A 16,427-nucleotide genomic window follows, 5' to 3' on the forward strand; every position below is an offset into this window, starting at 1 on the left:
CCTGTTCATAAGTGTTGAAAAAGACACCTAGATAGACAATGTATCGATTAGGTAAGAGAATGGACTAATTGGCTTTCATATAAAAAACAGCCTTGTTTGATTCTGAAAGAAGAATCAGGATGTGTTGTTCTACCAACAAAAATGGTGCTATAACATAATATTTAAGAACAATAAGGGACCTGTTAGTCTATATGGGCTGTCCCATCCTCTAAACTAAATCAAAACTATTAAATAATAAAACAAATAAAATTCGTCCTTATCATCCTTTCTTTTAAACTTACTCAAATTTACTGCCTCCACAACATGTGAGGGCAACCCATTCTATTGACCAACCACCCTATTTGAAAATCAAAACTTAGTTGAAGATGTTTTTTACCTTTCCTAAATCTATATTTGTGTCCCCTAGTTCTATAATTCTTGCCATTAGGAATGAAAAATGTTGATGCATCATCATCACCAATTCCTTTTACAATCTTAAACACTTCAATCAGATTTCAACTCTGCTTTTTTTTTTTTTCTTCTTTTATTTATATTAGAGAGAGAGAAAACAACTTTAACGATCTTAATCTCTCCTCATATTACAATCCCTCCATCCCAGGTATCATTTTAGTAGCCCTCCCTGGGCTCTTTCCAAGAATTCATTGTCTTTCTTAAGGTAAGGAGCCCAAGACTGAATGCAATACTCCAAATGTGGCTAATCTCTATAGTCTTGTATTCAATATTTCTGTAGACACAACCTACAATCCTGTTTTCCATACCACTAGCAACGGTACACTTCTTGATTGGCCTAAGAGACTGCTCAACCATTATAACAAGATCCTTTTCTTTCATTATACTATTAAAATTATTCCAGTTCACATTATACTTATAATTCAACTCATGAAAACCACAAGTAATATCTTGCATTTATTCTGATTAAAACAAATCTGCCATTTATTTGCCCAATTCACTAATTGATACAAATTCTCTTCCTAGTAGCAAAATCCAGGACCTTGACATCATCAATAAATTTAAGTAATTTATTTACGTTCATCTTAGTTTTTAATGTAAATTAAAAAAGAGCAGTTGGTGAGTGCACAGGCGCAGACATGAAGGTGATTAAACGGAAAGCTCTTACCACTTGGCAGAAGACAAATAGTGCAGAAACTAGTCCAAAAAGCAAAGTCCTGAACTGCAGAACCTGACCCTTGTACACAACACATGAGCATTGGTTGGATGACTTCACTATGAGAATGTGGAGATAAATATCGATAAAATTGCACTTGGTAATCCACAGATCTGGTGGAAAATGCCAACACAGATTGAGGAAGAAATGATCTAAAATCTAGTTGAGATGAGATAGATTGATTACTGGCTTCCAGTCTCCCATCTTTTTGGGTACAACAAATAACTGGAAATAAAATCTCAGAAGAACAAGATCTACTCTCTGAACAGCTCCCTTGACAAATAATTCCTTGACTGCCTTGAAACAATGATCCAACTTAATGGATTTGTTTGAGATGGAAATACCACATATTTGAAGAAAAACGGAGGAGGTGAAGTGAACTGAATGACCAGATCTGTTGCCAGGACCTGAAGGACCAGTGAATCTGTGGTGAAGGAATTCCAGGTGGATCAGAAAATGATGTAACCTTGCTCCCACAGATCTCACCTTCATTGGGATGTCACCAATTCTACTGTCAACAATTACCCCAAACAGAGAAGCCATGAAGATTGGATGGGATCTGTTTGGAACACCAATAGCTCAAGGAGCAGAATTTGGTGCACATGATCAGTTGTGATCTCACTATCGCCAGGAGCTGAGATGCCAATGATGATAAGCAAGAATACAAATGGGTGACATCAATTCGAGATTCCAATGCCTCTAGGATACATACAAACCTCAAGAGATGAAAAAAGGAACCTTGTGTAACTCCTGGAGGGCTATGGCAAGTAGATGAGCACCCTCCAAAAAGGATCTCTAACCAATAACTCTCAACAACATATAAACCAGGAAACCTAAGAAAGAAATGAAGCTGATAAATGGACGAATGCAGAAGTAAACAAAGGACCCAATTCATTTTCAAATTGCTGTGGGGAATGGTGATAAGCTTCCAAGAAAATGTGAAAGACAAATAAATATCTCAAAACAGTAAGAAATGTATTAAAAAACTAATCTGTTTGAAGTGATTAGAGGGTTCTGTCTGGAACCCCACATGTTCAAAAGAACGTTAAGTCTTTGAGAATCTAAATATACATCCTCCTGGCAGAAGTAAGCTAAAGCATGCTGTTCAGTCAAATGTGAAGGACAAGGCATAATTAAGTTGCAAACCATCTTGAATGAACAACATCCAATGAAAGATGAAAAACAAAATATTCACACTCAGACTTTTTCATCATCAAAGAGGGAGTAGATTCATAGGAAAAATTCAACAAACCTGAATAACTAACTGAAGAAAAAGAGCAGTAGGTGGCTGATCCAAACTGGTTTTGTGAGAAGCCAACCTAGTAAATGAAGGTGCCAAAAAAAGAGAATCTAAATTCTCAGCAGAATGTATTGGATCATTGACAAAAGCCACCTCAGAACCCCATAAACAGATGCCTCCAGACCGAATTATATCTCCATCTCATAACAAATCATAACACAGATAACCTCAACTGAAAGTGTTTGAGAGACAGTAGATCTTAGAAATGGAATGGAGAAAGACCAATCAGCCTCTGTGCTGTTAACAGTAGCCTGCAAATACATGCCTGAAAATAGCATGTTACAATTTTTTTTTTTTTTTTTAGATACTAATAAAAGCCACTGGGTGACATTAAAATTGCAGTCAAGTATGTTAGTTATGGTAGCACGTTTGTAGAGAAACCCTTGTCTAAATGCTTTGTCAAGAAAAAAATAAAACATTATCTGAATGAGATACTTATATACAAAATAGAGAGTGATGTAACATAGGCAGAGAGGATACTGCCAAAGGCATTTAAATGGGGTATAAAGAATAGACCAAGAGAACAAAACATCAAATGCTTAAACAGGCAAAGCTGAAGCTATGGAGATCAAAGAATAGCTATAGTGTCAGCAAAAGCACGTTTTGGAAACTGTCATTTATAATGTGCCATGTTGTCTGTTGAACCGTGCTCAACTATACCTAATCAAACACACCATTAGTTTAAAGTAAAAAGAAAAAAAAAAGAAAGGTTATAAAGATATATTATTAATATGCTGATGGGAGAATTATTTGCAAATCACAATTAGAATTAAGGTTTTTTTTTAGACTTAAGGATAGAATTCCTGCTCAAAACAGTTACATATTATTGACATATATAACTGTCCTTGATGAAAATTAGGCTACATAAATAAAAAAAAATTAAAGCTTTTAAAACATGCAAAGCAACAAAGAACAGACAATTAAAGCAAAAGAGCCAAAATTCACTATCAAATTACATGCTCGAGAATACAGCATGCCGGCAGACTACCAACATTTTAATGCAATAGGATGTAGTTTAAATGAGGAAACACTTCAGAGGGAGTCTACATATTAAACTACTTCAACCTAGCTTGAAAACATGAATTGATATGTTTTGCTATTAAGATTTAAAATGAACATCAAGCAGGCAAACAAACAGCAAAATGTTAGTAAAGTAACAATTCATTGGTTACCTCTGGATGAATGGTTGCTCTTTCACAAACTGGACAAAGTGGCCCTCCTCGTGTAAATTTCAGTGGAAGTTTTCTTGTTCTGTACCCACAACCGACATCTTCACATTGTAACCAACCCTAATGAACAAATATCACTGTAACATTAAAGACTAAAATGTTTGATATGGTATGCATAAATCTACAACAATTATTGCTAACTAGAAAATCAGCTAAACAAGTGATGGATAAAATAGAATTTAAAGAGTGTTTTTATTCAGAACCTTAGATGAAAAGTTCTAAAATTTAATTACTATGTAGTTCTAAAATTTACTGTTTGACAGTTGATTTAAAGTACTTAAGTTACATAATAAAGGCAGTACATGTTACACAGGTTTTTATCACAAATACACAAAAAACACTAGTTCAAAATAACCCAATACAAAGAATAATGAGGATATATATATATAATTTGGAAGGCAAAATATTTTTGAAATAAAAAGTTACCTGATAATACTTGTGAATGTAACTCCGAATGACTCTAGTCAACTGATTAGAGAGATAACCACAATAGTTCATCACTGAAGTCTGACAAGATGAACATTGTTGAAGCATAATATTGACATCAGAAACCTAAGATAGAAATCACAACCAGTAATATGGTATCAGTCATGTTTTACTTCTGGTTGTATAATTATGATTGAAGTAAATACAGTATTCATGTCAAACAAGTAAATAACATCAAACAAATAATGTGATTTAATACTAAAAGGTCCCAGAATTCAACAGCATTATTTGAAATAGTTACATTGTTCTTGAAACAGCTTTCTACAAGCAGTTTTTCTCTGCATTGTTCATTTGGACAGGTAAAATACAATTTCTCACAGTCCTTAAAACGATCTTCATCTAGCTGTGATTTTCCTCCAAGTAAGGCATCATCATCATCATCCTGATGGTGCTGTATCTTTTGATAACCACTGGGATCAAGACCTATACATACCAAACTCGTGTGTGTGTATGTATGTAAATGTAGAACAAATAATTCAGAAGCATAAATATTATCTAAAAATAAAGGTTTTTATTACCTATTTTTGTTAAAGAAAATCGTACATTATTTTTAAAACATTACTACTCAAAAGTTTAGCAATTTACAAATAATCCAAACCATTCAAATAATATGAATCAATTCTATATTCAAAACTAATATTGTTAGAGTTAATAGGTAATTTTTTTTCATTAAACTTACATGAAGTGTACATGCAAACTCCTATAATATTTTAATGTTTATATAAAATCATCTTAAGTTAAATTCAAATACATCTATAAAATTTATCATAAATTTTAAGAAAGCCAGAAAACAAAGTTATGGTACTCTTACCTAAAAATTCTGCAATGGTAGCAGAATCACTTCCTTCAATTGGATCACAAAGTCGAGACACGACGGGATGAATCTGATTTGCAAGGTAGTACTGAACATCTAAAGAAACACACAGTTATTAACGTGCATTATTCATTTATAAAAATGTTCATTGTTTTAAACACAAAATGTTATACTAAATTAACTGAAAATGAATAATTAAAGGAAAAAAAAAATTTTTTAAATCTTAATGACTTCTCAATGAAACTGCAACACTGTAACAAGAATCTAATACTTCCAACAATCCAAGTAAGATGTGACCATTTACACTTTTAACGTTTACAGAGAAATTGAAAAAACACATTCTTTAACTAAAAAAACATATTGAGGAGAATGCTAAAGATTAGGCTCATAATATATTTTGTTTGCAAACTGTCAAAAACTGAGCTAATGAACACTAAAGTATTATATAAATGGAACTCACCAACTTTCAGGTTTTCATTGTTTTTTATTTCTTCAGTACTGTAACCTCGTTGCGTAGCTGCTAAATTACTTCCATCCTAAGGACAGTTATACAAAAAACTATACATATTTGAAAGTTTGAATAAAGATTTCAAATTTATAGAATGGTGTGACAACTGAGATGAGATATTTCATTCTAAGCACATTATGGCTGAAGATATGAATTTTAAAATGTTCAAAGAAACACACACTTGGAAATTCTTTTATACTAAGAATAAAAATACTTATTCTCATCTTACAACTTCATATTTCATTTGTACAGCCTCAGGAACTCCTAAATAATAACATTTTTTTTGTAAAACTTTGTATCTCTTATTTCCCGTATCCTAATATTAACCATAGCAAAATAATATCTTCTTTTTGCATTCTGTGAAGATGTAACATATTTCAGTTTTTAAAATTTATTTACCTTCACAGTTTCCAACATCAACCTTTTCACAGGAGTCTCCTGTTAAAAGCAATAACTTACAGTAGGAGTCCATTAACTCTTTTCTCAATCTTTGCATAAGGCTAATTTTTTCTCATAAATGGGACTTCCAAAAATAAAATTCATTTATTTCAGGAACAAACAAATATCAATCACTGGAATATAATACCCTTAACTGTTATATGGCATTCTAAGTAAATTCTAAATAAGTCAAAATACTCCTTTACACATTTAATCAAGATCATGACATATGCACACAAAAAATTAAAGATTATTATTCAATGACCAACAAAATTATACAACTGTATTAAGCATGTGTTATTAATTGGGTGTAAATTATAGAAGCTTATTATTGAAGATACAACTTTCTGAAATTTGGAAATCTCAGATCAGACATACCAAATGACACAGAGAAATACAGACTGAGAATTTTTCAAATATTTCTTTCTGAAATTAACAAATTAAAACTCAGATATTAAAAAAAGTTTAAGTAAGTGTTTTCATGTCACATTTATTCATATACTTTTATAATACAGTAGCCTATCTAAGTTGTGAATGTAACATTATAAAATATGAAGACATGCACACTTTTATCAACATAGTGACAGTTAAATTTAACAGACCCCTCAAGAGCTAGTGTGGAACATTTTTGTTGAAAAAAAAACTACCAAATCCAGTTTTTCTTAATTTAAATGACAGTTGTATTAGCTAAAACTATTTAAGCATTGAGCCTGCAAAAAAGTGATATAAAATGGTGAGGTTACTGAAATCCATCAGTTCATCACAAACTTAATGGTCTGGCAGAAGAAGCATGCATGTCTCCAAATGACACAAGTATTAAGGAACTGTTTAAAACCACTTTGATACACACTGTGCAGTAAGTCAAGTGTAATATTATGCCTGTAGCTGCTTTCAGAGTGTTCTTGTCTGTACATCCTACTGTTTACATGATGTTTCTACCTTTCATATCAAATTGCATGTGAAATTGTTCATATCTTAATTGAAAACTAAACATAAAAAGGTAATATACAGAAATCATAAAAGATTGGCAATTACTTAATTAATAATGCCTGAAATGTGGCTTTATTGATATATACTGAATTTACTTCCAATGGGTAGACCTTAGTATTAGCTATTACAGATACTTGAGGATGTTATATTTCACTTAAAAATTTGTCAATTAACAAACAAAAACTGTACTGAAATTGTCTCAAAAAGATATGTCCAAAACCATCCTCTTATGGATTTGCTGGATTGAGCTTACTTTTCATATTCAATATATGGTAGTGTAAATACACCCCTTGGTTCCTGAGGGATGTGTCAATACCAGTCAATATCAGATCATGGACAGAGAATACAGTGATGACAAGCTATGTAAGCCAGTATACAACATTCAACCACAACAGTTTGAACCACTGTCAAAAAAATGTAAAATGAACCCATGGCTGAAGAAATCTCTTATCTACCTAAAGGCTCAAAGCCAAGATGTACTGGATAAAGGAGCATTATGAAGTAATAACTGTTGACATAAACCTCTTCTATAATTTAGTTTATATTAATTGCAGACACTTGAATTCATGTTCATCAAAAGGATGATAGGAATTGGTTCAATTAAGCATTCCAAAACATTCTTCTTACAACCTTATGCCTTACTAGTAGCATCCCTCATTTTTTGCATGATTCACAAAGTTAAAATTATAGAAAACAGTTTAAAACTGTTCAAAGTGTGCATTGAGGTGGTATGAACAGAAAGCGGTAGAAAACAATGAAAGTGTGCCCAAATGTAGAGTAGATAGCGTATGACAGAAAATCACTTTACAAGTCAATTACATTCAAAACACACAATGCTGGGAACCAACATTCATGCAGAGGTGGGGGTTTGAATCATACTGTCTTCACCTCAAGCTTAAGAGACCAGAGGGAATCTCAAACCCCTCTGACTCCAGAACAGGGCACATGTTATGTATAAAGTTAACTGAACTGAACTGAAAATACATTTCCAACATTTCTAATGAAGGGGAGGCAGAAAGCTTTTTGCATGCATGAAAACAACTGCATATAGAGGGCAGCACCAAACAGAAATAGCTATTTGAGTAGAGGTAATGTACTGTATTTTTAAAAAAAATATATTATATTAATTATTTAGTTGCTGTATATAACATTAACACTCTCCAATCAAATACTGGACCAGAATGAGCAGATACAACAACAGTGATGCCATAATATGCCAGCTTGTTTTAGAATTAGATATATGCAAAATTATAAGAATCAGTTTTCTTGCAAATTTATTAGGCTCCCTATTATTTTTCACACAGTGTAGAATCAACAGAACCATTTCATTTGTGATAATTATGATACTAACAAGAAAAAAAAATGTCTTAGTGACCAGTGTCCTTTAATATATCATACTGTTGTAGCCTTCGAAAAATATTTTCCTTTTCATCCTTAATATTTGCAAAATTAATACCTGTAATTAGTAACTCCTATGTTTAATTATTGTATTCTCCATGTCAATAATTGCTGTGACTTTACACAATAAAGATTAAGAAATATAGCTTTACATCCTCATATGGTGTCCCAGTCATCATTCCTCTTAAGAACTTCACAAGATATACTTCATAAACAAGTTCTTTGAACCGTTCCCAATTTTATAGAAACTTAATATATTATTTATTTCTCACCAACCCTCTGTTCCCCCTCTGCATTAATTTTTATTAGTTCATGCTACAGATTTCAATATTGAAGCATTTATTACTATTCTTGTGTTCCTTATATTGTGAATTTATACATGTATATTAAAAAAAATTCCACCATGTGTCCTAATTAGCTTTGCAAAAGAATAACATTTCTTTTTATTTGTCTGACATGTTTAGCCTCAGATAAAATTGTATTTCATAGTTTTTTAAATGAACATTTTATATTTTGTTGTTATTGGTGTCTATAAACAAAACTAGTGTAACATCTACATGCATACTAAACCAACATAACTGGGAGAAGTATATTCCATACCCTTATATATCTCACTAGTTTAAGAACAAAACTATCCAGGAAAAATTCTAAATACTATATGTATAATATGCTGATAAATACTTTGCTAGTAATCTCATTTAAAGTGATAATTTTGCAATATTAAAAAAAAGGGAGAAAAAATTATATTTTATGATTGAAATTTGTTCCCCTCAAACTGTTGGCATTTCAAGTTTCTTTAGTATTATCTAGATATTCAACCTGACAAGATATACCTCACAAATAATGTAAGAGACAGTATCTCCATGTCGAAGTTTCTTTCCCCCTCGAGAATTCAGTCTCAAAGCCACCTGTACATGAGGTAAGCTCTTCTTATCAGGGTAATCCTCAGGATTTTTTGTCAGTTGCTGAGCAAATAGTAATTAATTTTTATTAGTACTGATAATTATAAAACTACTTTAAATGAGTTGTTTTGGAAATACAAATTTTGTTTAGTCTATATATATATTTAACATAACAATTTATATGTACTTAATAAAGAATGTTTTAATTATGAAGTCTGTATGGAAATACCTTTTTTTTAATACAACAATATGTGTATAGAATTTTAACAGACAAAAGTCATGAATATAAAAAGCTTTTAGTAAGTTTTTTTTGACAAACATTAAAAAACTTTAAAGGAAATTATATGTTCATGATTGAGATCTAAGTAAAAACTTTCCAGAAATTCTTAGCCATATCTAAAAAATCCTGAACACTCAGCTTTAAAATAAAAAATTCTTTACCTTTGTGATGGTGAATTCTGTTAAAGGAACTTTTCCATCTCTGATTTTATTTCCAACTTCTAATAAATGTGCATGTATTGCTTCCACAATATCTTCTCTAGTTTTGTCTGATAAAATCTCACTAATAACAAACCTAAAACATAAGTAAATTACGTGAGAATTAAAACACATTCATTATACATATCAGTGATGCACAATTTTATTTTGGAAGATCCAGTTTTGGAAAAGGCTTAAACTAATAGTTAAGAGCTGAAACCAGAGAAGTGAAAACTCAGTGATCTTTTTGAAATTTTTAGTTTTATTTGTGAGCTGGATCTATCAACAAAAGTAACCTGTAAAATCTTACTGAAGAAGTAAATAATTTACATTAAAAAAGAGAACTGGGTATTGTATTTACTTTTACTAAATAATCAAAAACCCATAAATGAAACCATATGCAACTGAATCAATACTGTTTTTTTTTTACCAACTCAATAACAGTATGTAGTTCAATAACAAATAAAACAGTATTTTTTCTTAAGAATGAGTTTTCTTCATCTATAACTACACAACTCTAAAGGGTCAGATTGTATCAGTTAGAGGGTTATATGTTATGTATATATATATATATATATATATATATATATACACACACAAAATGCAGCAATTCTTTGTATAGCTGTGATCTCATACAGTATTGTTTCTTGGTTTTGGAATTTCGCACAAAGCTACATAAGGGCTATCAGGGCTAGCCGTCCCTAATTTAGCAGTGTAAGACTAAAGGGAAGGCAGCTAGACATCACCACCCATCGCCAACTCTTGGGCTACTCCTTTACTAACGAATAGTGGGACTGACCGTGACGTATAATGCCCCCATGGTAGAAAGGGTGGGCATATTTGGTGTAACAGGGATTCGAACCCGTTACCCTTGAGCACCCTAACCACCTGGCTATGCTAGGCCCTCATACACTATTCTTTGTAGCTGTTGGTATGAAATCAAGTATACAGAAATCAAGTTACTACTTGTATTATGCTGTTCTGAAGAAAACTTTAGTGGGATCTTGGTTTTACACCAACTTGCAGTAGATTCACAAAAGATAGAAAATTATCACAATACCTTATTTTATGATTAGTTAGATCTTATGGTGCTAAAGTGACTTTAAGATAGCAGTCAAATTGATTTCTTTGGGTATTATAAATAAAATTGAAAAACATCGTTAAAAATTAAAATATTTCAGTTTTGATTAGCAAATTTCCATATGTTAATGCATAAACAACTTTAATATTACTGGTCATGAGTTATGCTATATGCACTGCTATGTTGTAAGCTCAACTTTATATACCAGCAACAGTGCAAAACTGAGTATATTTACTGTATAAAAACAACAGAAATTAAATAAGTAATTATTCACCGCAGTCTTAACAATAAATGTGAAACTGCATCACAGTTATTTCAAACAAAGCTTTCAATTAGTTTCTAGCAGAAAAAAGAAAAGATTTCTATACTCAACTATTTCAATAGCAACTTCAAAAATTGTTACTTAATATAAAGTACTCACTCTCCTGTCTGCTTTGCTAGACCACTCCAGTCTCTTCGTACAATGTCTAAACCTTTAAGTTCCTTCGAACATGACAGCTGTCCATTAGGTAATCGATTAATCACTTGTGCTGCATACTTTTTCTTTTTCAACAGAAGCATAGACTTAAAAACACCATCAATATCAATTTCCAACTGTTTGTATAGTTTGTTGACTTCTCCTTTGATCTACAAAAAATGACTTTCTGATTTCAAAAGAAAATGTCACTTCTAATTAACCAAACATACAGAGAAATTTTTGTCCAATATTTATGGATATAAGTTGATATTTAATACAAATAATCTAATAACTCAAAACATTTCAGAAGATAAAGGTGACACTTGTGATATATTTTGTTTTTCAAAATAACTCTTGAACTAATGCTAGAAAATGGAAAAGCAGCATTCTGATAAAATATTAAAATGTTACTAATTAACTACTTACCTTAAATTGTTAAAAATTACAATTATATAAATTGTTGCATAGTTTTATTTCAATTAAAATACAATATGAATAATCATAAGATTATTATATATGTAAAATGGCTGGTTTGGGGTTGAGAAAATTTTTATGTAGAGGAGTGAACGTTTCGACCTTTTTCAGTCATCATCAGGTTCACAAAGAAAAAAAAGAGGTAACTGACTGACAGCTGACCACATGTTTGAAGGGATTGTGTAACTGAGTATTGGAATGAAGAGGGCATGCTTAGATGTTTGACTATATTTATTAATATAGGTATACAGGTGTTCCTTTGTATTGGTTTATTTTGGGTTTGAGTTGTTGTACAAGAAAGGCTTCTTTAATTTTGCATTTGTTTATGTTTGTTTCTCTGTTTAGTATTTGAGTGTTTTCTATGGTTATGTTGTGTTTATTTGATTTGAAGTGTTCAAAAACGTGTGAAGGTGACTTTTTGTGTTCTTTGAATCTGGTTTCCATTTATCTACTTGTTTCTCCAATAGAAAAGCCATGGCAGTTATCACATTGTATTTTATAAATAATGTTAGTGTGGTGTTTGTCAGTGTAGTTTTTACATGGTATAGACCTTAGTTTTGTGCCTGGTTTTTGAATAAATTTGGTATCAACTGGAATGTCATATTTTGTTACTAGTTTTTGCCAAATGTTGGTTATTTGTCTGCTGATGTCGGGAATATATGGTATGCAGTAGTATATGGTTTCGTGATTCTTTTGATTCATGAGATATATTGACTTTTGTTAGTTGATTTTGCTTTTTGTCTAGGTGTGTGCGTATAATGTTTTCTACGGTTTGTGGAGGAAACTTGTTTATGTTGATGAAGTATTGTTTTATTCTGTCTAATTCGTCATTAATTTTATCTGGAGAGCAAAGTTTTATGGCTATGTTTATTTCCTTTCTTAGTATGTTGAGTTTTTGTTTTGTTTCATGTACTGAGTCCCAAGGAATGTATAGTCCAGTATGGGTGATTTTTCGGTGGATTTCCGTTTTGAATTGTGTGTCGGTTCTTGTAATTTTGAGGTTAAGAAATGATATTTGATTGCTTTCTTCCTGTTCACATGTAAAGTTAATGTTGGGATGTATAGAGTTAATGTGATTAAAAAAATTAAGTGTGTGTTCTGTAGATCTGAATCCTGCAATTGTGTCATCTACATATCTGTACCAGTATAGTGGTGGATGTAATGCTGTGTTAATTGCTTGCATTTCAACTATTGTCATGAAAAATTGGCTAGAACTGGTGATACTGGGTTGCCCATGCTTAAACCATTTGTTTGTATATAGTTGTGGTTGTTGAACATGAAGTCTGTCTTTATCGTGGTGAATTCTATGAGGGTTGCTAACTGGTTACTGGGAATTTCTATAGTTGGGTTAGGGTCTCGGATATAGAGTTCTAAGGCTATCTTGCAGGCTTCAGTGGTTGGAACTTGTGTAAAGAGGGATATAACATCGAAACTGGCCATTAAGGCTTTATGATTAAGTTGATTTAGATTAGACTTGAAATTAAAAGAGTCTTTGATGAATGAGCTGGCTGATGTTACATATTTGGAGAATGCCCATGCTATGTATTTACCAAGATTGTAATTAAACGATTCATATGTGGACATTATTGGTCGTAATGGACAATCTGGTTTATGAGGTTTGGGGATGCCGTTTTATTTGTGGTGTGCGTGAGTCGATTTTATGTAGGTAGGAATAAAGTGTTTGTGAAATTGTGTTGACTTTTTTTATTTTTAGTAGTATTTTGTTTAGTTGGATTTGTGTGTATTGGTTTAAATTTGTTTGTGTCTGATAGCAGAGGCATAGATTTTTTTACACCTGATTGGGGGGGGGGAATGATTTTTGCAACCACTTATGTGGACTGTTCAATTTGCAAATTGGTAATCTCTGATTACATGAACCTGAAAGCTCTAAACATGCAGTCACAGAGTAATTTTGTTGCCACAATACTTGCATGTATACTTAGGCTTACTAACTGAAACTTACAAACTGTTGCTTAGATCGAAAGGCTTAGAAGCACGCCTATATTAAAGATGTACATTTCAGCTACTGAAAAAGCCTACATCTATGCCTAATTATGTAATTCGATTGGTAAGAACATGAGAATCACAAGAACAAACACAAAATTTGTAGGCCTGTGATGCAATAAATCAATTCAACAGACCAAACTGTAAAGGGGGAAGGGTGATTGTATGCACCATACCCTCCACCTAAAATGAAGGGGGGATGTATCCCACCCATTCCCCCAGGATCTACGCCCCTGTCTGATAGGATGTTTTTCATTTTTTTGATGTATTCATTTGTGTTCATTATGACTATAGCGTTTCCTTTATCTGCTTTTAGAATTTTTATGTTTTTGTCTTGTTTTAGGTTTTTAATGGAATTAATGTCTCTTTGTAAGATTGTGTTTTAGCTTTCTGTTTTGTGAAATTATGTAGGTGGTTATGTGAGAAAATTCTTTGAAAAAATCGTTTAAGATGTTGTTTTTTGGTGTTTCTGGAAAATATTAATTTTTAATTTTTTCTGGGAAGTTTGGCTTTTGGATGTCAATAAAATTGTCGAAGTTGTCTTCTTTCTGTTGTTTGTTTTGTTTTTCTTTTCTATGGAAAGTATCACAAGTCTCTTGGCTAGGTCTCCTAAACATGTTTTAATTTCTAATTTAATCATAAGATTAAATAGGAAAATAGAAAGGTAATTACCTTATTTCCTAGCTTAAAAACCTGTTCATAGTCAGTACTGTTAGTGTTAATCATGATAGAATCTGTATCTCCGTAGATTACTTCCAAACCCATCTAAAAATAAACACAAAGTTTCAACTTAAAATGTTCTTACATATGTTTCAAAAACATTCAGTATTATCAAGAAATATTTTCCAACAGCAAATTACTGAAACACAAAAGAATTTGTTTGGAACAAGATTCTTCTCAAATATTTGCAATAATTAACAGAAGATATTAAAATATAATACTTGGTTTAAAATAATACTGAGATATTAAAATAAGAAAAAAAGAGGTTAAATAATTATTTTTTGAAATAAGCCAGCTGCATCTCAAGTAGAACAAAAATTAATTTTGTGACAGATCCATCACCATTTTTATTTTCAGTTTCTACTGAAATAATGTATAACATGATCTCTGTAAAACATACAGTACTAAGGGGGGAGGATTGAGAATTCAAAACATCACATATTTTAACTATTAGTCAACTATTTCTTTTATCTGAGCCATCCATGTATCATACACAAAAACTTTAAATTAGCACGACTGATAAATGAATGAAATACCCTAACAATTTTATCTCATATACAGATAGGTAAACCAAATGAGGCAGCATATTAAGACTTCTGTACTGTTCAACCTAACATTTCTTGATAATTTCTTATTACACTCAAAATTGAGTTTATTCAATACTTAGGCAATTATAATTTCTTAAATGTCTTGATGTAGTATAATTAATAAACTGTTTAACATTTTCAACTCAATGGCAAATGAGTACCTCTCAGAAAATTATTTTTCTATGAAAAACAAAGACTTACCTTCTGCACAAGGTCTTTTGTTTGCAGAAGTATCTACAAAATACAAAATGATTTATTAAAGCACAATTTCAAACAGAAAAAAATGGAATTACTCAATATAATCTTCATTATTTAATATATAAATCTGACTAGATAACAAATTAGGCATAATAAATGCACATTTTAAAGAAAGAATTAATATTCTCTTTTTTACTAAAAAAAGTAGAAACAATGAATGTACAACCAGAATTTTTGATTGGAGGGTAATTATATCATTAATTTTATATTCACAAAATAAATTTAAATCTCTCCTCATATATAGGATTCCAGCATTTTAGAAAAGCATATAGTTTTTTCATACTTTATGGAATATTTTCAGTATACTATTAATGTATAATTAATCACATGTAAAAAATACTCTTACCTCACGTCCTTTGCTGGTGATAAGAGCAGCCAATGGTTTGGCATAGAAGCGAGAAAAGGAGAATCCCAGACAGCCATACATACTGTTTGCTGTTAGTTTTAAAGCCTTTTGTCTGATATCATACTGTCAAACAAAGAAATACTTCAGGTATATATAGATATGTTACACAACACTATTTATTAGCATGTCTTGTTTTAAACAAATAGAAAATATCACTGCTGTGGAGAAGTATAATTATTAAAAAGTTTTCTATCTTTCCTAGCAACATTTTTCATACTGTAAACCTTCAAGATGAAATAAAAAACATAATCTCATCAGTTGTACATCAGCAAGGTTATGTCTTTGTTGGGAGACAGCCCATGTATACAGAACCAGTATCTGGTCACTGACACTATCAGTTCATTTTGAAACTAACTTGTGCATGTTGGGTAATTAAAAGCCATGAGGTAACTAGTAAATGATGTGAACAGAACCAATCAGATGTTATGGAAATAGGTTACTAATGGATATCATTTGTATGTTTCCATTGACTGTTGTATGTAAAATTTTTCTTCTTCTTTTATTTCACTGGAACTATCAATCACATCATGTTTAAAGAACTGGCAAAAATATACTAATTTTGATAGTAAAGTACAAGCAGTAATTAGTGGAATTAACTGTAATATTTATGGTGTTTTTCTTCACATTCTTTTATATGATTCATGTTACTATGGGCTTTGTAACCAACAAAGTTGAGGACACAATTAATTTGATACATAAATAGTTTCAAAAAATTTGTTAAAAGAAACCAACT

At 31.3% G+C, this 16,427-nt stretch overlaps 1 protein-coding gene across 2 annotated transcripts in view; it reads right to left on the reverse strand.

Annotated features, from left to right (window-relative positions):
• Positions 1 to 16,427, reverse strand: part of PolA1 (DNA polymerase alpha catalytic subunit) — a 110,640-nt gene that overhangs the window by 33,463 nt on the left and 60,750 nt on the right. For both annotated transcript variants that reach the window (XM_076467856.1, XM_076467855.1), the window contains 11 exons: positions 15,635 to 15,757; positions 15,232 to 15,264; positions 14,396 to 14,488; positions 11,210 to 11,415; positions 9,672 to 9,804; positions 9,162 to 9,293; positions 5,455 to 5,530; positions 4,992 to 5,090; positions 4,422 to 4,603; positions 4,121 to 4,246; positions 3,638 to 3,754 (listed from right to left, as the gene is read on the reverse strand). In XM_076467856.1, coding sequence (XP_076323971.1) covers positions 3,638 to 3,754; positions 4,121 to 4,246; positions 4,422 to 4,603; positions 4,992 to 5,090; positions 5,455 to 5,530; positions 9,162 to 9,293; positions 9,672 to 9,804; positions 11,210 to 11,415; positions 14,396 to 14,488; positions 15,232 to 15,264; positions 15,635 to 15,757 — 1,320 coding nt within the window. The remainder of the gene's footprint in view (positions 1 to 3,637; positions 3,755 to 4,120; positions 4,247 to 4,421; positions 4,604 to 4,991; positions 5,091 to 5,454; positions 5,531 to 9,161; positions 9,294 to 9,671; positions 9,805 to 11,209; positions 11,416 to 14,395; positions 14,489 to 15,231; positions 15,265 to 15,634; positions 15,758 to 16,427) is intronic.

The sequence above is a fragment of the Tachypleus tridentatus genome, chromosome 11 (assembly GCF_004210375.1).
Source record: "Tachypleus tridentatus isolate NWPU-2018 chromosome 11, ASM421037v1, whole genome shotgun sequence".
Classification (NCBI taxonomy): Eukaryota; Metazoa; Arthropoda; class Merostomata; order Xiphosura; family Limulidae; genus Tachypleus; species Tachypleus tridentatus.